This window comes from Gekko japonicus, unplaced genomic scaffold (assembly GCF_001447785.1).
Source record: "Gekko japonicus isolate JY-2015 unplaced genomic scaffold, Gekko_japonicus_V1.1 scaffold1322, whole genome shotgun sequence".
In the NCBI taxonomy this organism is placed as follows: Eukaryota; Metazoa; Chordata; class Lepidosauria; order Squamata; family Gekkonidae; genus Gekko; species Gekko japonicus.
In genome coordinates this window covers 423,629-445,806 of record NW_015172044.1, presented here as the reverse complement: position 1 = coordinate 445,806, position 22,178 = coordinate 423,629, and the positions used below count along the sequence as shown (strand labels likewise).

Sequence of the window (22,178 nt, the reverse complement as noted above, 5' to 3'; positions counted from 1 at the left end):
AAATGATAAAATGGGCGATAAATATGAATAAGGAAGTGTCTATTGAAACCTGGGAATATTTGTGGAAAAATTCTATTAAGATATCGCCTTGTACCAATGTTAGAGAGAATTGTTATAAAATGATGTATTGCTCTTTCAAGAAGGCGCCGGAAATTCTGCTTTTGGGACTGAAAATGGAAGAAGTCAATACAACTAAAAAGACTTTATTCTGGTACTTAATCACAACAGCGAGAATGATCTATGCACAATTTTGGAAAACAGAGAAAGTGCCAGAAATTGAAGACTGGATTCAAAAAGTTCTGTTCATGGCAGAGATGGATAAAATTACGAAGAAACTGAATAACAAAGAAGACGAAGTGTTTTTTCAAGAATGGAGTGACTTTAAAATATATCTGGAAAAGAACTGGGATGTAAAACAAAACTTAATATGTTTAGATCAATATTAAGTCAAATGATGTTATCTTTAGATTGTAACGATAAGAAATTGATATAGTTGATGAAACGAAGTAACTTGGAGCAGGGGTGGAAGCATTGCGGGAAGCCAATGGAGGGAGGGGAGGAACTGGTTAGATCAATATTAAGTCAAATGATGTTATCTTTAGATTGTAATGATAAGAAATCGATATAGTTGATGATACGAAGTAATTTGGAGCAGGGGTGGAAGCATTGCGGGAAGCCAATGGAGGGAGGGGAGGAACTGGGAATGGGGTAGACAATTGATAGAATGAAATGTTTTAACTGTACATGTTGTATTCCTGAGAAAATAAAATTTGTTTACCAAAAAAAAAAAAAGGCCCATCCAGTCCAACACTCTGTATCACACAGTGGCCAAAAATACCAGGAGCCATCAGGAGGTCCACCAGTGGGGCCAGGACATTAGAAGCCCTCCCACTGTTGCCTCCCCCCCAAGCACCAAGATGACAGAGCATCACTTGCCCCAGAGCCCCTATCTGTACCTCGTGGCTAATAGCTACTGATGGACCTCTGCTCCATGTGCTTATCTAATTCCCTCTTGAAGCTGTCCATGCTTGTAGCCACCACCACCTCCTGTGGCAGTGAATTCCATGTGTGAATCACTCTCTGGGTGAAGAAGGACTTCCTTTTATCCGTTCTAACCTGACCGCTCAGCAATTTCATGAAGTGCAAGTGATCTAGAGTAGAAACATGTAACTGAAAAGTTCTGCTATGAATATATAATGTGGCATTATAACAGACATTTCGATAACTGGTATAGATTTCCGAATAAAAGCCCTAATCGGTTTAAAATGATAAATTTAATTCATTTTATACAAATTTACTACAGCATTTTATCTATTTATTTAATTAGTTTTTTGGACCACCCTGCCCCTGCAGAAGGACCATTGGTTACTCACCGTGAAGGGTCCTTCTCCTCTGAGGCCTGTGATTCCCATCCATCACTTAGGCTCCGATCAGACGCAGAACTTGCCGCGGAAGCGGCACGAATGCTGGGCGGATTATAAAGGCATGATCACACAGCAACATCTGGCCAGCGTAGTGCACCTGTCGCAGCCAGCCGAAGATGCAGAGTAAAAAGCTACCTCCAAAAGTCCACTAGCAAACGGGTTGTGACGGGCTGCTGCCGGACTCTCCTTGTGTGATCGCTCCAGCGCGCTCCTCTTGCATCGTTGGAGCGCGCAGGGAACGTGCACCAATGAAGGAAACTGCCATCGTGTCTGATCGTGTTTGCAGCGGGACACACTGTGCCGCCGCAAACAGCCACGCCTCCCCCCCACGTTTCCCGGCAAGTATTAGAGAGAGGCAGGACTAATTTCAATTACTTCCTGTTTCCTGTGGTGGGAGTCAGCCTCGGATCAGTTCTGGTGCTCCGAAAGCAATACACTAACATAACCACTCTAAAAAAGAGAACTTGGACATCAATGACAAGAGTATAGCCAAAATCACAAAAAATGGAACAGAAAGAAAAAGGTGAGTCCCCTTTCTCACGTAATCTTTTTTTTAAACATAGTGAGTGAAAGAACAGCATAGTAGATAGAAGAAATGACGACGAAATGTCCTCCAAGCCTCAGAGGAGAAGGAGCCTTCATGGTGAGTAGCCAATGGTCGTTCTCCCTCTGAGGTGGAGGCCATCTTCTGGGACCTCCCAGAGCAGTGTCCCTAATTTTGGGGAGGGTGGTCATCATCAAGAGTCAGAACAGACTGCAGCACTCTCCACCTGAATGCCACATTGGCAGAGTCATACACATTGATTTTGTAATGCCTGAGGAGTGTGGATAACCAAGATCACGTGGCAGCCCTGCAGACTTCCTCCACTGATGCCCTGTTGGCAAAGGCTGCATTTGTTGCAGCACTGTGAAGAGAGTGGGCCGTGATACCCACAGGAACTTGTTGTTTCATACTCTTGTAGGCTTCAGCAATGCAGGACCTTATAGTGTTGCTTATGGCAGAGTTAGACATCTTTCTCCCTGTGTGACGAGGAGAAATGTTAATGAACATAGCTTCTGTTCGTCTTAAGGAGGCTGTTCTGAGAATATAGCATTTGAGTGCTCTCCTCACATCCAGTCTATGCCAAACTTTTTCCTTCAGATGGGATGGATTTGGAGAAAAGAATGGCAAACAAATCTCTTGCGATCTGTGAAACTTAGTATTGACCTTCGGGCAAAAGGTGGGATCTGTTCTGTTCTCAGAATTATATTGTCTTTGGGAAAAACACAGAGCAGTGACTGAATCGACAGAGCACCTAGTTCCAAAATCCTCCTGGCTGAAGTAATGGCTACCAAGAACAAAGTCTTCATCCTCAGGAATTTGAGCGGAATGTCCTTCATCGGCTCAAAGGGTTCCTTCGTAAGAGCTGTGAGGACGGTATTAAGCCTCCAAGTCGGAAACCTATGTCTCTGAGGAGGATCTTTGAATGATGCCCCTCTGAGGAAACAGTGAATGTCAGGGTGCTGAGAGACAGGAAGACCATTGTACCAGGGCAGGACCAAAGCCAAGGCCGCCATCTGTCTCTTGAGGGCCACTGCCCTGAGACCGCTTACTAGACCATCCTGTAGGAACTCCAGTAGTGATCTAATTTCTGGATGCAATGGGTCAACTTTCTTCTGCCGAGCCCATCAGACAAAGGCCTTCCAAGTAGTATTGTAGATACTTGAGGTAGATGGCCTTCTAGAGGCCATTATACATACATACATTATCTTATCAATGTCTGGCTCTTTGTAGCCTAGTTTTGAAAGCTTGTCCATTTCAATCTCCACACGGTTAAGCAGAACCACCCTGGCCTGGGATGCCAAATCGGGCCTTGAAGCAGCATGTCTTCTGAGACTGAAAGGGTTAGAGGAGGAGCCACCACCATCTCCTGTAGTGATGTGAATCAAGGACAATGAGGCCAGTACGGTGCCACCACTATGATCTCTGCCCTTAGAACTCATATCCTCCAGAGAAGCTTGGGAAGTACAGGAAGAGGAGGAAATGCATAGAGTAGGCCCTCGGACCTAGGGGACAGAAGGGCATCCATAGCCTCTGCCTGGGGATGAAAATATCTGGTGTAAAATCTGTTCAGTTGGTTGTTGAGTGGAGAGGCAAATAGGTCTACCTGTGGTGTTCCCAGTGTTGCTGCTATGAGCCGAAAAATTCTCTTGTGTAGGGACCATTCATCCTCCTGGACTGTTTGGTGGCTCAGTCAATCCACTTGGGTGTAGATGGCTCCCTTCACATGCTCTGCCCTGATTGATGTTAGATTGGATTCTGCCCAATTCAATAACTGAGTCACTTCCCTGTGTAAGGCTAAGGACCTGGAGCCCCCCTGTTTTTTGAGGTAAGCCTTCGCTGAGATGTTGTCTGTCTGAACAAGGATGTGGTTCCCCCTGATCAGAGGGGCGAAGTGTTGAAGGGCCAGCCTGATGGCTTGAAGCTCCAGGAGATTGATCGGCAGTCTCCTTTCTGCTATGGATCATCTGTCCTACACTGGTTGATGGCGTAAGGTGGCCCCCCAGCTTGATAGACTGGCATCGGTGAAAATCTGGATCCGGTCCTGGATCCAAAAGGACTTGCCTTGAGATAGATTGCTCAGCTTGGTCCACCAGCGCAGACTTAATTTCACCTGGAGAGGTACCTTCAAGGAAAGATCTACCTGTAAGGCAACAGAGTTTTCGTATGGCTGTAAAAATAGTTGTAGTTGTCTGGAGTGTCTTGGCCATGTCTTCCCAGGATTGGTCCCGTGAGGGAGAACGGACTAGAATGTCGTCTAAAGACGGGTGAACGTGAAACCCTTGTTCTCGAAGACAAACTACCGGATGAACCAGGATCTTTCTAAACACCCAGGGAGCTGATGAGAGACCAAAGGGCAGGGCTCAGAACTGGAGATAAGTCTCCCCCACACAGAAATGTAGGAATCTCCAATGGTGTATGAAGATTAGAATGTGCATGTATGCCTCCGTCAAGTCTATGGAGGAAAGGCGCTCCCCGGGTTGTAAGGATTCCGCAATGGATCTGAGGGTCTCCATGCAAAAGTGTCTGGGTTCAACATATCTGCTTAATTATTTCAAATCTAGGATAGCCCTCCAATCCCCATTCTTTTTGGGGACCGTGAAGACGATGGAGTAGACCCTGGTCTCTTGTGCGTTTACAGGGAGAGGCTCTATTGTCTGAATGTCCAATAGGTGATTTATCGCAGATCTGGTTCTGTCTCTCTTTATTGGTTTTTTGTTCGTCAGAGAAATGATGAAACGCTGAGGTGGAATTGAGCGAAATTCTATCTTGTATCCTTGTGTGCCAAATATCTTTTGTCCAGATGTCTGGATGAGAGGTGGACCATGCTTGGTTGAAATGTAGCAGATGCCCCCCCCCCCACTGCTGGGTTTAGATAATCATGCCTTTGAGGCTTTGGGGTCCCGATCCCCTTTGTCTGGTCTGTTGCCAGTGGATCCTGAGAACCTGTTATTGAAGCCTCCGCGACAAAAGGGCTATTTGTTGAGGGTCTCCTGTTGTCTTGCCAAAACCTGGGTGGAGTATGGTACGAACGGAAAGAAGAGGGGCCTACTGCTCTCTTATCACCAAGCAGTATGGTCTTGGGTAGAGCCTTCTTCTGGTCGCGGGTTTCCACTAAGATTTTTTCCAGTGGATCCCCGAACAGCTTACCTCCCTGAAATGGGTATGCTGTGATGATGGCTTTAGATTGGTAATCTGCAGGCCAAACTCACAGCCAGACGATGCGGCGGGGGGCGCGGCGGCTGATGCCGTCACCCTGGAAGCAAAGACCGTGGTGTCTAGTATACTATCGGCAGTATAGGAGATAGCATTCAAGATCCTGTTGGCACCCTCCAGTAGTCTGTGGTTGCTGCCTGGTAACATCTGTATCGACATACGCATCCACACAATGGTTGCTGTAGACACTGTGGATGCTGCAGCGGATGCCTTGATTGCCATGGAAGTGGCCTCATGAGATTTCCTTAATGCAAACTCCGCCCACTTGTCAAGATTGTTTCTTAAATTGCCATGTCTGTCTTCAGAGAGCAACCCAGAGGATTGCAGGGCAGTCACTGGTGCATCAACCAGAGGTACCTGCAAAAGATCTGAAGCAGATGATATCAAAGGGTACGACTTATTAATAAATCCTGGAAATAGTTTGTTTGTTGTGGGCTTTGGCCACTCTGCCTTCATCTTTCTCACATAGAAATCAGGGAAGGGAAAGGCTTTTTCTGAGAAATCAGCTGGAGGAAAGAACTCATCAGTGATCTCTGTGCCATCTGTCTGCCCTTGGGCATTAGCACTCTTGTCCCCTGCCTTTTGGGATCCCTGTATATTGAGCGCTGATAGGGTACTAAGACAGCAAATATTGAAAATCCTCACCCTTGAAAAATCTAAAGGGCTGTTCTGTGACAATCGTTTTCCCCTCTTCATCGTCATTAGATGAAAATCCCCCCCCCATCCTTTTCACTAGAGACACGTGAGAGGCTATCCCTCTCACGTGAAGGCAGATCAAATAGGAAGTGCTCCTTGGGGAACCCTTTTTGTGCAGCTTTGGTGGGCCAGCTTCCTCTGTTCTTGTGCCTCCAAGGCGAGGGGGAGGAGGATCTAGACCCCCATGGCCCCCTGATCTACAGAAATGCGCTATTTCCTCCCTCATGGCTCTTCTAAAAGAAGGCCATCACGTTTGGAGATAAGGGAACAGACTCAGGATGACCAACGTTACCGGCCTGCAACTCGTCTTCCTCGTCCCCTTGAGCATTATCGGCACAATTATGCCCAGCTCGGTGATCCCTGCTTATAGGTCTTGGGGCGCTCCATGTGCGGGATTAAGCTCAAGAGTAAGGAGTGCCCCACACCCAGGACCACCAGAGAAAGATGGAGCTTAGCTCTGTCATTTTGGAGGCAGTACATTAGGTCTACTCCACCCCCAAGTCCATCATGGCTATGGAAAATACCCAGATGGACATTCCTCCTGAAGCCACCCCCATAGTTTCCCTCTTTAAACTGGAAAAATGAGGATTTAATTTTTTCCCGAGAAAAGGGGAATAACTGGAGTCAGACGAGTCATGCACAGATGTCATATAGATACTCCCCCTTTACTGCAGTAGCTTCTTACTGCCCGTGCAGAGAGAAATCCCCATGTGGAAGCAGACATTGCGCTCTTCTTGTTTGAAAATCTGAATGGAGATTTGCGACGGCCGAATCTGAACTTATGGCTGTGACGCTTTAATGTCACTGTTGTAACATTTAAAGGACTCCCAAGTTTTAACCAGTGTTAGGATCATTCTTTCCTAATGTACTTCAGAATACTATGGCCTCGGTAAATGCAGCTGAAAGAGTACACTGGGAGCACACATTTTCACTAGCCTTGCACATACAGATGGAAATAAATACGTATCATATCATATCACATCACATCACATCACATCACCCTAACCCTAATACCGTAAACTGGAGCTGCAACAGATGCCACATACTACAATGCACATGGGCATTTGCTTTCTGTGCGCACACAGGGTTCCTGACTCAAGAAGAGAAGCCACGTGCATAGGTTCCTTGCACATGGGCATTTCTCTCACTTCATCAGAATGCAATGGTTCTTCTTAATCATTTTTTCCCTGTACCTCTGCCGAGGTTGCTCTACCTATAGGTCCGAATGAGACTGTATAACCCATATGTTTTTCAGTTTGTATGTATATCACCACACACATCTCAAATATCTGGCTGCAGTACCTACTAAGCTACTGATACATGACAATCCAGCATGCTTCCTGCCAATTAAAACTCCCAGATCTTCATCTCCAACAGACTGGACTGGTTTGTACAACTATCCTCCTAAGCACATTATCCCTCCGCTCTTTCTCCAACCTGTCATCTTGATGATAAATGACAAGAGTACCAGAAAATGCATCCTCAGCCAATACACTACAATGGCAAATGCATTGACAACATGCATTAGTACATCTCCGCCCTTCCAGATTTCTGCTTGTGATATACAATAATTCAGCTTCACCACAGGCTGTACTGCTTTTGTGTCATATTTGACTGTAATTGCAAGCAAACAGGGTACATGAATATTTGACAGCACTGTGTGATGGATCTGCCTAGGAGAAGGGTGAAGAGGAGAGTGACTAGGTGAACATTAGGTCAAGGCCAGCTTTACAGTTCTCTAATTCTGTGATCACACTGCTTCTGACAACCTATGCCTACTCAGCAAATTCATCACTGCTACACTGTGCAAAGCACACCCTCACTATACTTCTGTTGAACTACAGAAAATGACTGGAGTCTTTCAAAGGAGAAAAAATGGGTGATGGTGTATAACTTGCCCTAGCCTGTCTCATAAGTAACAAAGGAAGCCTGTCCCTTTCCAGAAAGAAAGTTGATGCAACTGACCTGCATCAACAGGGTACACTCAGTTTGGTGTAGTGGTTAAGAGCATGGACTCTAATCTGAGGGAACCGGGTTTGATTCCCCACTCCGCGCACAAATGATCATGCGCATGCGTAAACGTCAGTGTGTGTGGGAAATTCCCGTTTGCCATGGAAGCGGCATGTACACTCAGTTTGGTGTAGTGGTTAAGAGCATGGACTCTAATCTGAGGGAACCGGGTTTGATTCCCCACTCCTCCACATGCAGCTGCTGGTGTGACTGTGGGTCAGTCACAAGTTCTCTGAGAGCTGTTCTCTCAAAAGCAGTTCTCAGAGAGCTTTCTCAGCCCCGCCTACCTCACAGGGTGTCTGTTGTGGGGAGGGGAAGGGAAAGGGATTGTAAGCTGCTCTGAGACTCCTAGTGAAGGGTGGGGTATAAATCCAACCACCACCTCCTCCTCCTCCTCTTCTTCTTCACCACTACCACCACCACAAGCCATGGATGCAATTAGGTAATGTTAGTTGCTTAGTTTAGCAATAGTGGCCCATGGAATGCAAAATCAAAGGCTTCCTCCCTGCCCAAGACAGCCAGCAGGAAGATTCATAAGTCTACATAAAAATGCCATGTTTTGTGACAACAGAGCAGCTAAGCCAATGGCAGCCAGAAGGGTCAGCTAACTTAAAATAAACTTGGAAATATTCATTCTACACTAGAAGGCTAACATATATAATCACATTTTATTGATTTTGAGGATTCATTCATTTTATTATTATAAAACATTAGTTGCTTCTCTGTTTGAAGCGCACCTAAAGTAATGTACAATAAATTCCAACCTCCCTGCTACTGACATTGCCACCTGCACATTAGTAAACAGTGCCTCTAAGTAAAGTTACTTACCACTTACAGTTTTCTTTCTGTAAAGATAAGACCATCTGGGACAACCCCAGAAATTTACTGACTTTGACTTTGGGGGCATTTTTACCCAACTTGGAGGAGGAGTGTTCACAGAAAATACCAGTCCAAGAAAGCATAATCACTCTGGAGAAATAGCTCTCCCTCCTGATAACGTGATATTACCTCACGACAGAGAGTTATTTCTTGGGATACAAAAATACCACAGATACAATGTTAGAAATAATTGGTTTTATCATTTTTCCATGACCATTTATGAAAGTTTGGTCGTTTTCTAATGTCTTCTGTTCAAAACACAGTTTGCTAGTATGAGGAGAGGGTTAAGCTATTTAACATAAAAACCATAAATCCAGCAAAATAACAGTGTGAATTTAAAAATGCTCATCGTCTACATTTGGCACCTGCAGTGAACTGCATTTAGTGGCCATTTATACTAGGTTCCAAACCAGAAAAAGGCCAATGGAAAGAGATGTGAGGAAAGTGCTAAATTACTTGCCAGCTTGAAGACTGTTGTCAGAAAGTTCTCTGTAAGCAGTAATTAGATACAACAATTGTGGATGAGCCCTTTGTCACAGCAAATATCTCAGTTCACCTAAAGGATCTGCTGAAGGTAATCATAGAAGCAAACAGAACTTAAGTAGAGGAGGAACAAGCCCGAAAGTACGATGGTTTGTGTTATGCAACAAAACTCCTCAACACACAACACAAAAGTCAGCCAGTCTCTGTTGCAAACAATCTCAGACCGACATCAATGCCAGAGATCAGCCAAAGTCGTACAATCAACTATAATCAGAGGCCACATTGACATAGAACCCGAGCCCAAATCCCACTGCCCAAAACAACTTTACAACTAAATAACAATACAGCATAATGCATCCAAATATGTTCACTTGAGCAATACTGATCTACATGATCAGAATACAATCACCACTTGTCATAGCCATGGGCAGGACCTAAGCCATTGCTAGTCTTGGTAATGCACCCCCAAGTACAAGAGAGGATGGTGAAAAAACTTACCCTAGAAATGCCAACAATTTGTTCATCTGGAAGCAAACTGATGCGCACGAAGCAGGACTCAAAGTTGACGTCTTCCTTCTCCATGAGATCTTTCCCTTGCAGCAGGGTGACATGCAAGGTGTTGGAGTTCACATCATATTCCATATTGACTTCCACTTGACCCACTATGAACTCTTGGCCAAAGTTGTTCCCAATGGAGGAGATGGAGCTAAGCGAGTCCGTTGAGATGGATTTTTTCAAGGGTCCATATGGTGCTAATTCAAGGTCTCTGTTCATCAGCTCCAGCGTGCCCAACTCATTAATGTTTTCAAAGGTATCATCCATTTTCAAACTTGGCTTGCAAAGAGGAGATGTCCTTTCTCCAGCCTTTCGGAAACTGTTCATACCTCTCTGCAGACCAGAAGAGAGAACAGCACAACAAGTGTTTACTCATAACTGCCTTTGAATGGTTTACTAGTGTGTATAAATACTGTGTGTGAGCCCAAAGCTTATACAACTAGCAATATGAACATATCCAAGCAGAGTGAATGAAAAAAAGCTTTTATGTCCTCAAATAAAATTTAAAAATTTAAAAATGGCATTTTTGAGATTTATTGTACAAAAAGATGATTTGAACTTTAGAAAGGCAGCTTCCTCATCTGCTCCCTCCAAAGGAATTATTTCCATCGTTGAAAAGTATTTTCCTACTGGAAGGGAAAATGGAAGGATATGGAAACCAAATTGAAAATTGTGATCATGCAGACATATTGTTATATTAGGAACACTTTAAGACAGTAAATGTTACCTATTTCTCCACTTTATTCTGCTCCTTCTCCAATGTATATGTCTCCCCCTCACCTTTTACTGCCATGGCTATTCTGTGAGGTACTTTAGACTAGGAGAGCATGACTGGCCCAAGACAACCTAGTGTGTTTTGTGGCTGAGTAGGGTTAAGTGGCTCAAGTGGTTAAGACGCTGAAGTGCAGGCCGGAAGGTTGGCAGTTCGGCACCCGAGTGCCGCATGATGGAGTGAGCTCCCGTCTGTGGTTCCAGCTCCTGCCAACCTAGCAGTTCGAAAGCAAGAAATTGCAAGTAGATAAATAGGTACCGCTTCGGTGGGAAGGTAACAGCGTTCCGTGCACCTTGGTGTTTAGTCATGCTGGCCACATGACCACGGAAACATCTTCGGACAGCGCTGGCTCTTCGGCTTTGAAACGGAGATGAGCACCGCAACCCTAGAGTCGGATTCGACTGGCTTTCGAGCAAGGGAACCTTTACCTTTAACTTTAGGGATTTGAATCCAGGTTTCATAGGTCCTAACCTCACACTCTAACAGCTATACTACGGCCCCTGTCACACGGGCAGGAAACTGCAGAGGAGAAGTGTGGCTGTTTGCCCCGGGGCAAACTAACATGCAGTAAAGCGATCAGACCTACTGTGGAGGTTCTGTGGAGGTACTGTGGAGGTTCCATGGCAAGGGAGAGGTGCCGATCACAACACACGCCTGCGCGCAATGAAGAAGCGCGCGGCGCGGCGAACTGGTTTTCTTTTTTTGTGTACACTACGAATGCGCATGCTCCGTTGGGTGCGTGTGCGCATCCACGGAGACGTGAGGGGAAAAAAACCCTTTTCCGCAAGGGGACATGGGCGGGCGCCGGATACCACCGGAAACGCGATCAGACGTCCGCCCTTGCCCCGCAGTTTCTGGAAACTAGTACCTCCAAGGTACTAGTTTTTTGCTGCGCTTTTTCGGCAGGAAGCCTCAGTTGTGCCACGGAAGCGCTACGCTTCCCAGATGTGCTGGTGAGATCGCGACCGGAAACTCCGCTTGTCTTCCATATCTCTTGCGTGGCTAATGTTGCGTGTGACCGCAGCCTACATTACTCTGGATCTTGTGTTATGGCTGCTACCCAGAAGCTGCTAGTAACCCTTGCTTCACAGGGCAACCTCCACATGGGAGCTCTTAATTTAAAAGTTGCCCATAATTTGGTGAGCCTGGTTACATGGAGATGTCAAAGAACTTCTCATGGCAAACCCCTTAGTTTTGAAATTGTTTTTAAACTTTTTGTTATTATAATAAAATGCATCTTTTTAATGAATATACATTTTAACAGAACTCATGGCATACCAAATTCAGCCAAGTTCAGCTACACTGAAGAACTGAATGAAACACTTCATGCACGTAAGAAAGTAGCTCTGGCTCATGAAAGTTCCTGCCACAATTGGTTCATTTTTAAGGAGGCACAAGAAAAAGAGGAGTCCAATTACAATAATGCATCTGGTGCAAGACTAAAATTGCCACTTTTCTAGAACTCTGTATCCTTTAAACATTACTTTCAGTTTTTACCATTAGAACAAAGTTTGAGTCCAGTGGCAACTTTAAAACCAACAAAGTTTTACTCAAGGTGATTTTTCATGCGCAGGCACACTTCCTCAGACACAGTTTTCACTATTAATATACTTAACATTAATATACTTAACATTTCCAAGTGGTCTTCATGTCTTTCCTACTTTATAATTTAGGCACCTGCATTATTGCGTTCCCTTCTGTTGTTCTACAAAATTCAGTTAATGGCTGTCCCATCTGGATATTTTATTCGTTATTAAATTTAATAATTATTAGAGTAATAATAGTATTTCCAGGAATAACTCCTGAATTTACACAGTACATTGAACTGGGGGTGCAAGGGGGACACGCGTGAATAGGACTCAGGTGAATTGCAATGAAAGTGTCTCCAGAATACCAGTGTGAACTGAAAATAACTTCTGTGCAATTCCTCATTGAGTGAAATGAAGAGCCAATACCACTAAGTATGCATTTCTTGGTGTTTATTAAACAGAAAGCTTGATCCTCCAAAATCATAAGAAAGTCTGCTATTGACTTCAACAGGTTTTATATCGTAAACAATAATGAACATGACTATCTTTTATGCTAGTAATCTAGACTGTTTCTAACAAGGTGACTATAACTATGGCTTCAAGCCATTAAGTCCTCATCCTCTGTTGGAATATATTAGCTCTGACTGAGAATCAATAACTCAATTTATGCAGCCTGGAGTTTTCCTGTGTTTGCCGGTGTTAATAGCCCTACTGAAGGCTTTAGAACTGCATCCAATTCTGTTCCCCAGCACATCTTCTCCTGCCAGTGTTCTGCCTGTCTCTGGAGGGGATACAGGAATCAAAACATGCCAGTTATTCCTATTTATGAGGCAAATAGCCAGACCGTGAGGGAAAGGATTAATGCTATATTAAGTTCAAAGGAAATCTAAAACATGGCTGCGATCACACACGCCCATAGATCCAACATAGGCGCAAATGCCCGACGGATCTAAAGGGCGTGATCAGACAGCAACATCTGGGAAGCGTCCCGCAGTTGTTGGCAACCTGTGCTGCTCCGCCATGGAAGCAGAGTTTAAAGACACTGGGGGAAGTCCGGTAGTAAACGGGTTCCAATGAACTTTCCCCTGTCTGATCACTCAAGTGTGCGCTCATGCCGTTGGGAGGGTCTGATCAAGCCATCCCGGCATGGTGCCGTTTCCCCCCTTTTGCAGTATGCGCATCATCGCATACCCATAGGGGGCGCTCGGTGCGGAGGTGCAGCTACGAAGGGAGATGTGATCTCGCAAATGCCGGTCAAATTCCTCCGGTGGGAATAGCTTCGCTTCCCCTCCGCTTCAACTGGTGCGTGTGATCACAGCCCATGTTTATTTTTTTTTATCAAGTATAGAATATCAAAACACTTAGGCCAATCCGGCATGTAAGCACTAAATCATTCATCTGTTTCTACAGTTGGAGATATATATTAAATAGAACAACTACTAGAATAATAAAATACATGTTAATTTGGACATGAAATTCAGCTAAACAGTGATTCACTTGTTATGTACACCATCAGAGGACATCAAAGCATTTAATTTCCAAATATTTTTGTGATGGTTTCGATACGCAGCAAATTTTACCAAGGTCAGTGATTGCCAAGATTGATATCAACTTGTTTTGAAGAGGAAGTATTAACATTCTCAAGTATTGATTCCCAGAAGATGTATACAATCTATCCACAGAAGACAAACAGCTATACTTGGCTGAAGTCAATAGAAGGATTATCACCAGTTTCCAATGAAGTCCTTCTCTAAGGGACTTTCCAGGCCCTATTTGAAATATATCTTACAGCCAAGTACAACCCCTCACACACACCAAGTGTCCAGTTTACAGCCTTTATGAACTGGACAAATGGCCAATGTTCCCTCTAAGCTGTGGAGTCCTGTGAGCAAAAATTCTTCTTTGTGAGCCACTGGCATTAACGTTGTGAGCGAGGGATTTGGCTCCTGCATAAATTAGCTTGCTCTGGAGCCATCCTTCCTGAGCGAAGAGAAAAATGTGTGAGCCAGAGGTTTAAAAACTGTGAGCTAGCTCACACTAACTCAGCTTAGAGGGAACACTGCAAATGGCCCAAATCAGAATGACCAGCATCAGTCTTTGATATCAGGCAAATCTAATGCATATAAGATTTGAAATGAAAATCTAATGCATATTCACTTATCTCTTGACATTACTACTTCACATTAACATGATGACAATGCAGTTACTGTAACAGATCACAGAGACCAAACCTCACAGAGACCAAACCTTCATGCCTTTATGTGTCACTGAAATCCAAACTGAACTAGAAGTCCCAATTAAATCTGTGCTAGAACACCCTATACATCCTCCACAATGATCAATGACATAGCGGTCGTGATATGTCAACATTCTTGGTAGAAAACAAAACTGACTGCTTTATCTATACAGAAAAGTGTTGTTTTCAAATACTAAATCCTCTGATTTAGCTGGGAACAACAGGTTAAATTTAGCTGGGAACAACAGGTTAAATTTAGCTGGGAACAACAGGTTAAATTTAGCTGGGAACAACAGGGTAAATCACTATGACATGAGAGAATAAAATTTGATTAAATGAAAAAAATATCCAAGCCTTACCCACCTAATAACTTAACCTTGGCCAACACCACCAATCCTAGATGTTTAAAAGGCCTTACAATACTTCCAAAAATGCTCAGGCAGGTTCAGGCTTTTGCAAGTCTCAGGAAGAAAGATTCTATACTTGTGAGTCATCCACAAAAAATGCTTCCATCTTTGTGCCTGTCCCACGAATGCAGAACGTTTGCATTGCATTAACCTGAAATGCAGATCCTGAACTCAAGGGAGAGCTCTTGGTCAAATGTGGATATCACAACAGGGATGATGGCTGGCTGGCTGGCTGGCTTTTTGTATATAATTCTCTAATTCTGTATTTTCATTTCAACAAGAAAAGCAGTAAGCAAAAAGAGAACATAATAGCAATAGGTGGCATACTGACATAACCTTACTGCTTTTCTTGTTGAAATGAAAATAAAGCATTAGAGAATTATATACAAAATGTAACTTTTTGTGGATCCCTGAAAATTGGTTGTAGAGAAGAAGGGTTATGTTAGAAAATCAGGTTTATGTAAAATTCATAAGTTTGCAGATGTGTCTGGTCTTTTCCTTCTCTGGGAGCAGAGTCCTTTGCAGGACAAAAATAAAAGACCTCTCTCGCTAGCCCAGGGTTGGCCTGAGAACACAGGTTAACTTATGGATTCCTCAACAACTTCACAGTCAACTGCTCTTTACCTTTTGCTTGATCTGAGAATATGTAGTCCCATACTTTTGCTCCAGATATCTGTAGTCATAGTTTGGAAATGGGGATGGTGCAGGGTAGCTGCCAGATTTCCACATTTTCCACAGGTTTACTCCAATTATTCCCAGCAGAGCAAGTGCACCAGTAATATAGATGCCTATTTCCCATCCAGGTGGACTCTTTATGACTGCAAAAAAACAACAACACAGTCATATGAGAGAAGAATGTAACCAAACCTACCCCGATATACATGCATGTACAGCGTATTAAAAAAAAAAAAAAAAGAAAAAGAAAAAAAAGAATGGCTTTCTATATGAGAGCTTTCTAAAATAAGTCAGTAATGCCAATGTGAGAAAGAAGTTGAAATACCTAGCACAGATTATTTTAAATTTTATTCCACAGATATACAGCATTTCTTGACTGAATCTGCCAGAACGGTCAACATATTTTTAGTTGTCAAAACAGAAATGTAGCGCCTCTGTATAAACTTTTTAAAAAATGGATGGATTTTTAATTTAAAAGATAGAAGGAACTTCGAATACAGGGAAATGCAGGTATTTTATTTTTATACTCAATGTATATTTTCTTTTGACACAAACTTTTGCTAAACATTAGGTGTTTCTATGAAATCTTTTTGCATTTTTCACCTTGGATTTCCATAGCTTTTAGAATGCATCTATTTTTATTTTGATGATTATCAAAATACATTTCTTTTATCAATGGTTTTGCAAAATAATCTTTCACATTTTGGCAGTCTACTCTGCACACACTGTGTTTCCATATTTATCCAAATCATTCTTTTCACCAGTCTTTGCACTGCAATCATCTTTTCAACAAAGATTTATGGCCAAGATTTCAACTTTATACTATTCAGGATTTCCCCCTGTGACGCTTTCTAAAAGACTCAGAGGCAGGTAAGAGTACACTGCATTCTGTTCACTTCTCAGAGATACCAATTTGAAAAACCTCTAGAAACCTGTTGGAAGAATACAGCCCTTTACTGGGAAGTGGATGGCTCTGCGGCCCTCACTGTCCCTACTTGCTTAGATGGGATGGATCCTTTAAAAAAAGAAAAAAGTCTTAGCAGTGGCTCCCAGACAACATATTTTTAAGAAAAGGATTTCCTGAGAGCTGCCCACAGCCGTGATGCTAGTCTTATCAGAAGCAAGAGAAAATTCCTCAATGGCTTTTAAGCCAAAAGAGGCTGGAAATTAACTAGAACATGTACCAACCCAGAGGTCTACATCAGGGGTGTCAAACATGCAGCCCAGGGGCCAGATCAGGCCCCCGGGTGGCTTCTATCAGGCCCGCAGTGGAACTGGCTGTCTTCTGCTTCTTCTTCCAGTTCTGCTGCTGCTGCGTCATCGTAGGTTTGCAGCTGACAGATACGCACCTGAACAGCATACTCAAGATTGCAACAGCACAGACATTTTGATGCAATAATTCAGAGCAAGAGGTGTCCGTTATCAGACACTGTTAAATAAACAAAATATTGCAAGAGTGCTAATGTTTTCAGCATGTTTTTATTTTAAGTAAAAAAAAAACTTTGCTTTTGTGTCCTTTATAAAATTTATATCTCCGCTACCTGGTGTTACATTTTATGACACCCATGGCCCGCCCCAACAAGGTCTCATTTATGTCAGATCTGGCCCTCATAACAAATGAGTTCGACACCCCTGGTCTACATTAAGAGGGGGGAAAGTACATGAACAGAAAAAGCTGCCTTATACAGAGTCAGAATCTCCACAAATAAAGTCCTAACAATTTCATCAGTGTTTCAGATTACTTACCACTGAGTTGGTGTTGAGCAGTGTTGCTGTCCATGGCTGCTATCCTGGGCTAGAGCAATGGCCTTAAAAAGTGAGAGAGAAAGAGTGATGAAACAGTGACAGTGAAATAATTGGATGATGCTGGGACAGTGCTGTTGGTTCACCAGGGCTCTGCATGGACGCCAGACCAACTCACAGGATCTTCCAAGACAACAGGCTTGTATTCTAAGCTCATCAACAAAGAATGAATAGCAATCCCCTACATCTGTTCCCGCAAATACAGACATTTCTTTTCCCCATACACATTTTCTTTTTAATTTTTTTAATGTTTTTTTTCCAATTTTTAACAATTCTAACACTTCAAACAGTGAACAATTAATCTTCCAATTACATTCACATCCTGTAAATAGTTCCTGAGTATGTACAACGTTATAACATGTTCAAAGAATTACAATACATTACTCATCACACTTCCGAATATGTTTTCTGTAGAAAGATAACAGACTTGGCGTAAACTTAATAGAAACATTAGGAAGCAATCTGAACTATTGGAGCGGTAAGAAAGAGAAGAAAGAAAAGGAAACTTCTATTATCAACTTACAATAACAATTACTACATATCATTCGACCATTTGGAAGATTTAATGTGAAATATTAGAGCTAGTGGAGAAGAAATAAGTAAATAAGTATGAGATTTTGCGGAACTAGTCATTACATTAATCTTATATCCATTTGTGGTATTGAGACCAATCAGATGAGATAAATTGTTTTTGTGACAGATAATCCAGCACTGGGTACCATTTTTCACTCCACTCAGACTTTCCCATATAGCTCCGACCCAATCACCATTGTGTTGGAAAGGGTGTAACCAAACAGGAAGTTATGCGCATTGTTGGTGGCAGTGTGATAAAATTAAGAAATTCTGGCAAGAAATACTAAACATGATACAAGACATAACCTCAGTCCAAATTCCACTAAAACCGGAAAACTTGTTTTTGAATACCTGGCCTGAAAATCTGAATTCAAGGGTACATAGATGCACAATAGAAGTCCTTCTAGATGCGGCCAAAACAGCAATACCATTGTACTGGAAGGAGAAAGAGGCGCCCTCAGTACAAATATGGTACAAGAAACTTTGGACTCATTACTTAATGGATGCAGTCTCCAACAAACTAAATTACATGTCACAAAACCTAATAAAGTCTAATCCCATACACATTTTCAACGTTCGTTTCAAACATTTTGTTCTTTGCCATTTCATTTATTCTTGCATTCATTTATTTTGATGCCCACTGGAGCTGATAGAGCCTCTTCCTCTCTATTGTTCGCCTCCACTTACTGGGCTGTGATCTCAGGTAGACAGGTGGCAGACAAGGGAGAGGAGAAGTGGCGGAGGAGGCAGAGGTGGAGGAGGAAGTGGAAGAAGGGACATCCCAGAGCAATACAGTACTTGAACAATATATGACACTTTTCCAATTCAGTTACATTACTCAGACGGATTAAACAAAATGGGGTTGATCGTTTTGGTTCTTCACTCATTTGGAAACACCCACATATTTTTTACTCTTTGATGTTAGCCCTGGGTGAAGTAGCACCAACACAGTTCATAATGATTCTCACCACACCAGTGAAACCTCTCATTATGGGAAACAAGGTTCCAGGGAACAGTCAGAATCAGATCTGCAACATGGGAATGAGAATACTAGCTTTCCTATGCCAAGTTTTTTTAAAAAAGAAAACAGTCAGGAAGACTTTTGTGTATGTTTTTGTACATGTATATTTTTTTCAAGTTTATTTTTAACTAGGAATAAGGCCTGTTGTGGAAATAAATACAACAAGATCTAGAAAGAGGCTCTGGGCGGGTGCCCTGGCCTTGGGCACTCAGCGTCAATTTGCTATGGTGACCTCAGCAGGGTATAATGACACAGAGCTTACAATTTTCTCCAGGGGAACTGATCTCTGCCATCTGAAGAACAGTTGTAATTCTAAGTGATCTCAAGCCCTCCTCTGGAGATTGGCAACAATGGTTCCCCAGGAGGAAATGGCTGGTTTGGAGGGTACAGTCTATGGCATTGTACCTGTCTTGGAGGTAGCAACCCTATCTCCTTCCCAGCCAACCATCAACCGTTATCTACCGCTCTGTCTTCAGCTTTCCATCTCTCACACACACACCTGGAGCCTCTGCCTAGGAAAGGTACAGTCTTTCTCCTCCTCATTGGGGACTCAAACAGGAGGGGAAGCAACCTCAGCAGGGTATAACAACTTAGAGTCCACCCTGCAAAGTAGCCATTTTCTCCAGGGGAACTGATCTCTACTATCTGGAGAGCAGTTTTAATTCTGAGTGATTGGCAACTGGAGACTGGCAACTGGAAATTGGCAACAATTGTTACCCAGGAGGGAATGGCTGGTTTGGAGGATGGAGTATATGGCATTGTACCTGTGTTAAGTACCACCCCTCCTCAAACCCCACCCTCTTCAGGCTCTACCCCTCAAATCTCCAGGAATTTCCCAACCTGGAGGTGGCAACCCTATCTCCTGCCAACCATCAACCTACTATTATCTGCCCCTGATCTCTACCATTTGAGTGACCTCCAGCCCTCACCTGGAGATTGGCAGCAATGGTTCCCCAGGAGGAAAAGTACAGTCTTTCTCCACAGTGGAGACCAAAGCAGCTTACATCATTCTCCTCTCCCCCTTTTGATCTGCACAACAACCCTGTGAGGTAGGTTAAGCTGAAAGTCTGTGACTGGTCTGAAATCACCCACTCAACTTCCACAGCAAGAACCTGGGTCTAGTAGACCCTGCTCTGAAGTGCTGCTATGCCTAGGGTAGCCAACCTCCAGGTGAAGCCTGAAGATTGCCGGGTATAACAAATGAACTCCAGACAATAGATCTCGCCCCTCCGGAGAAAATAACTGCTTTGGAGGGTGGATTCTATGGCATTCTATTCAGCTGAGGCCTCTCCCCTCCCCAAACTCCGGCTTCCTTAGACTCCACCACATAATATCCAGGAATTTCCCAACCTGGAGCTGGCAACCCTAGTCAGGACTTGCCCCAATGAGTTCCCCACAAAGGCCTGGAAAGGGCTTCCTTCCTTCGCCTTTTTACTGACACAACCAAGCTTTGTTGCCTAGCAACAACCACTGAGGGAAAAGTTAGTCCCACAGGAGCCAAGAAGGAGAAGTTTCCTCATCAGGAAAGACAGGCATTTTGGCAGTTTTTTTTTCTGTGGGGGAAGAGTCTCCAGGCCGGCAGTAGGCAGGGGAGAGGAGCGGACCCAGCACCCAACCAATGGCACGTGAGTACTCTTGAGTGGCAGTTGATGAGCCAATGGCTGATGGAGCGCACTGCACAGCCAATGGGAGAGCTGGAAATGGCCAATACATAAGGGAACTATATATATAGGATGCTTTGATGGATGGAGCTGGGGCGTGTCCTGGATCATCCCTGATATCAGTTGCAAAAACCACACAGAGAGGCAATTGTAAATCATGTAAGAAATGAATTGTCTGAATTTAAAAACATTTCCTGTAACTGGCAGCTTAATGCTGAGATGACAAGGGAAAGACATTGAAGTCCTCAGCTAGTGTTTTGGGAATATCTGTGAAGACAGAATTCTCCCTCTCTTTGGCACTGCATCACTCACCAGTGCAGGGTGTTTTGTGGAAATGCTGTATTAAAACTTGTTTCTTGGGTAAGGTGTCCAGGATTAGGTCACTAATTGCTCAGAACAGGGCCAAAGCCCTGCAACGGCTCTTCCCGCACCCTTCTATTTCCCTGCTGTTTTTCCGCATCCCCCTCGGAACATTAATCTCCCTCTGCATTGCATCCCACTTTCATTTTCCTTGTGCATCGGGTTATTTTGGAGCTTCCAACATAGTTTTACGGCATTGTCCTGGGGTATCTGAATGTGGTTTTGGACCAGACCTTTTGCCTCTTCTGTGTTGGAGGGAATAATAAGCAGATTACTTGACGCAGCTTTAGTCATCTCTGCCCATTCCCCCATCCCAATTTCCACTTCTATTTAACGTTCACCTAGCACACAACTTGGAGGGCAGGTAGAGGGGCAGCCTGGTGAGGTCCTCTGCGAGTTTGACGCTTCTTGCTTGCGGGGGGGGGGGTTGCACGTTGGACCCTAGGGAGGGATCTTTCCCCCCTTTCCCCAAAGCCAATCTGCACACAACTTGGAGGGGGATGTGTTAAAAGGGATGACAGGCTTGCCCATTGGAAACAATGGGAGAGGCTTGAAGGTCCATTTGTTTTTTGTTTTTTATTTAAACCCTTGGGACGCCATTCCTCCCGACAGACCAGCCGGCTGGCCGCTGAGCTTGCACTCCTGGAGTAGCCCAGAGGTAGCTAGCCAAAGGGGGTGGGAGAGCGGGGAGGAGGGGAGAGAAAGAGGAGGGGGTGCAGTGTGCCCCCATCCCTTGTTCACGCACATGGCCAAGTCGGTGGCCATTGGACACCCCCCCTCCACAGGTCCCAAGTGACATTAACCACAATTAAGCAAAAAAAAAATGCAGGTTTTGGCTGTAGATGCAGAAGGCACACACAAAGATAAACTGGAGAAAAAAGTATAGTGCAGAGGGGCAGGGACACAAAATTCGAAGTTAACCTTAAAGGCTCGACTGCTCAGATTCCCAGGAGTCCGGAGTAAGCTACAGTGAGCTGTTAGTGCAGAAAGGGCCAATATAACCTGCCACTGGGGGGAGGCCTGATTTAGTTTTCGTACCTGAATCTGCCTTCTGGGCTTGTTGGCAAAGAACTACTTGATTATTCCATTTCTTGATTAAGGTGACCAACGACTCTGTGAGGGTTTGCCCGAGACTTCGTTGCTTCGCCTCCCACCTTCAGAGCAGGAGCATCAACATTTCTCACCCCCAGGCGGTTCTAAAAACCAAGGGCTCCTCTGTCTCAGCTTCATACGGTTTCTTCTATAAAGGCTCCATTTGGACTGAGAGGCAGAAGAGAAAGATGCACCCTGAGAGCCAGTGTGGCCTAGTGTTTGGACAAGGACTGGAAAGCCCCAGG

At 43.9% G+C, this 22,178-nt stretch overlaps 1 protein-coding gene across 2 annotated transcripts in view; it reads right to left on the bottom strand.

Moving 5' to 3' along the window:
- Positions 1–17,203, bottom strand: part of SYT12 (synaptotagmin 12) — a 93,146-nt gene extending 75,943 nt beyond the window's left edge. The window contains exons 1-5 of one of the 2 annotated variants that reach the window (XM_015420706.1): positions 17,170–17,203; positions 15,373–15,566; positions 15,290–15,291; positions 11,674–11,688; positions 9,748–10,123 (exon numbers count right to left, since the gene is read on the bottom strand). In XM_015420706.1, the coding sequence (XP_015276192.1) occupies positions 9,748–10,123; positions 11,674–11,688; positions 15,290–15,291; positions 15,373–15,566; positions 17,170–17,203 (621 nt within the window). Of the gene's footprint in view, positions 1–9,747; positions 10,138–11,673; positions 11,689–15,289; positions 15,292–15,372; positions 15,567–17,169 lie in introns of both variants that reach the window. The other variant, XM_015420705.1, reaches the window with a different exon arrangement.
- Between the last annotated feature and the right edge of the window lie 4,975 nt (positions 17,204–22,178).